At 61.3% G+C, this 1024-nt stretch overlaps 1 protein-coding gene across 1 annotated transcript in view; it reads left to right on the forward strand.

Moving 5' to 3' along the window:
* Positions 1 to 8: 8 nt before the first annotated feature.
* Positions 9 to 1024, forward strand: part of LOC104168568 (transmembrane protein 17A-like) — a gene marked incomplete at its 5' end in the record, with an annotated part of 1342 nt that continues 326 nt past the window's right edge. The window contains 2 exons of the mRNA XM_009709192.1: positions 9 to 112; positions 569 to 726. Coding sequence (XP_009707494.1) covers positions 9 to 112; positions 569 to 726 — 262 coding nt within the window. The remainder of the gene's footprint in view (positions 113 to 568; positions 727 to 1024) is intronic.

Raw genomic sequence — 1024 nt, forward strand, 5'->3', positions numbered from 1 at the left:
CTGCCTAGCCCCCGAGGTGCTGGCCAGCCTACCCCTCCAGATGATGCTCTACTTCAACGTCTACTACTTCCCGGTCTGGTGCCTGGCTGAGGGGATGATGCTGCAGCTGAAGGTACTGTCCCACAGGGCACCTGGGGATGCGGGGGGCGAGCCTGCTCCTGCCCAACCTCCCTGGGCATGCAGGGGCCACACTGAGCAGGGGAAAGGGGAGCCTCTTCAAAATTAATGCGTCCCCACACACATGAGCAAAATGCCCTGTCCTCAACAAGACAAGATGGCTCACCTGCAGCTCACAGAAACGGAAATCATGAGAACAACCACTGAATGTTCCAGGCAGGGAAGGTTAAACTGGGAGGTCAGAGTGGGCAGGGCTGGGCAGCAGCATGGGTGGGAGCTGGCAGAGCACAGGGAGCTGGGCATGGGGTGCAGGGGACAGGGCAAAGAGGATGGGGAGGTGGGCACAGGGAGCTGGGCATGGAGCACAGAGGATGGAAAACAGGGCATGGAGAGCTGGGCATGGGGTGCAGGGGATAGGGCTGGCAAGGATGAGGCTGTGTCCCCATTACAGTACCACCTGCTGCCTTGGCACTACCAGTTCCTGCTGGTCGCTGCCTTCCTCACCCTCTCGCTGGCTGAGGGCTCCCGCCTCTACCTGGGCTATGTGGGGAACCTGCAGGAGAAGGTAAGCGCCGTCTCTCTGTCCTGGCTGCGAGTCCCCTGTGCTCGGTGGGGGACGGCCATGCTGGGGGAGCTGGGGTTATCCTGGATGTCCCCTTGCTTAAGATCTGAGTGCCCATCACCACCCATTCCTCCTGGAGTCCTGCCTGGAGCTGTCCTGGGAGGGAATCACAGGAGCAGGCAGGACCTGGAGGCAGGGGACAAAGGGTACCCACTCATTTGCCTGCCGCATCCCTCCCTGTGCTGTGGGCATGATGCTCCAGCACTGGGCTTGACAGCACCTGACCACATCCAGGTATAGCTCTGTGTGGCAGGGACCTCCCCCGTACCAAGGCCAGCAGAGCAG

Source organism: Cariama cristata, unplaced genomic scaffold (genome assembly GCF_000690535.1).
Source record: "Cariama cristata isolate BGI_N322 unplaced genomic scaffold, ASM69053v1 scaffold39641, whole genome shotgun sequence".
Classification (NCBI taxonomy): domain Eukaryota; kingdom Metazoa; phylum Chordata; class Aves; order Cariamiformes; family Cariamidae; genus Cariama; species Cariama cristata.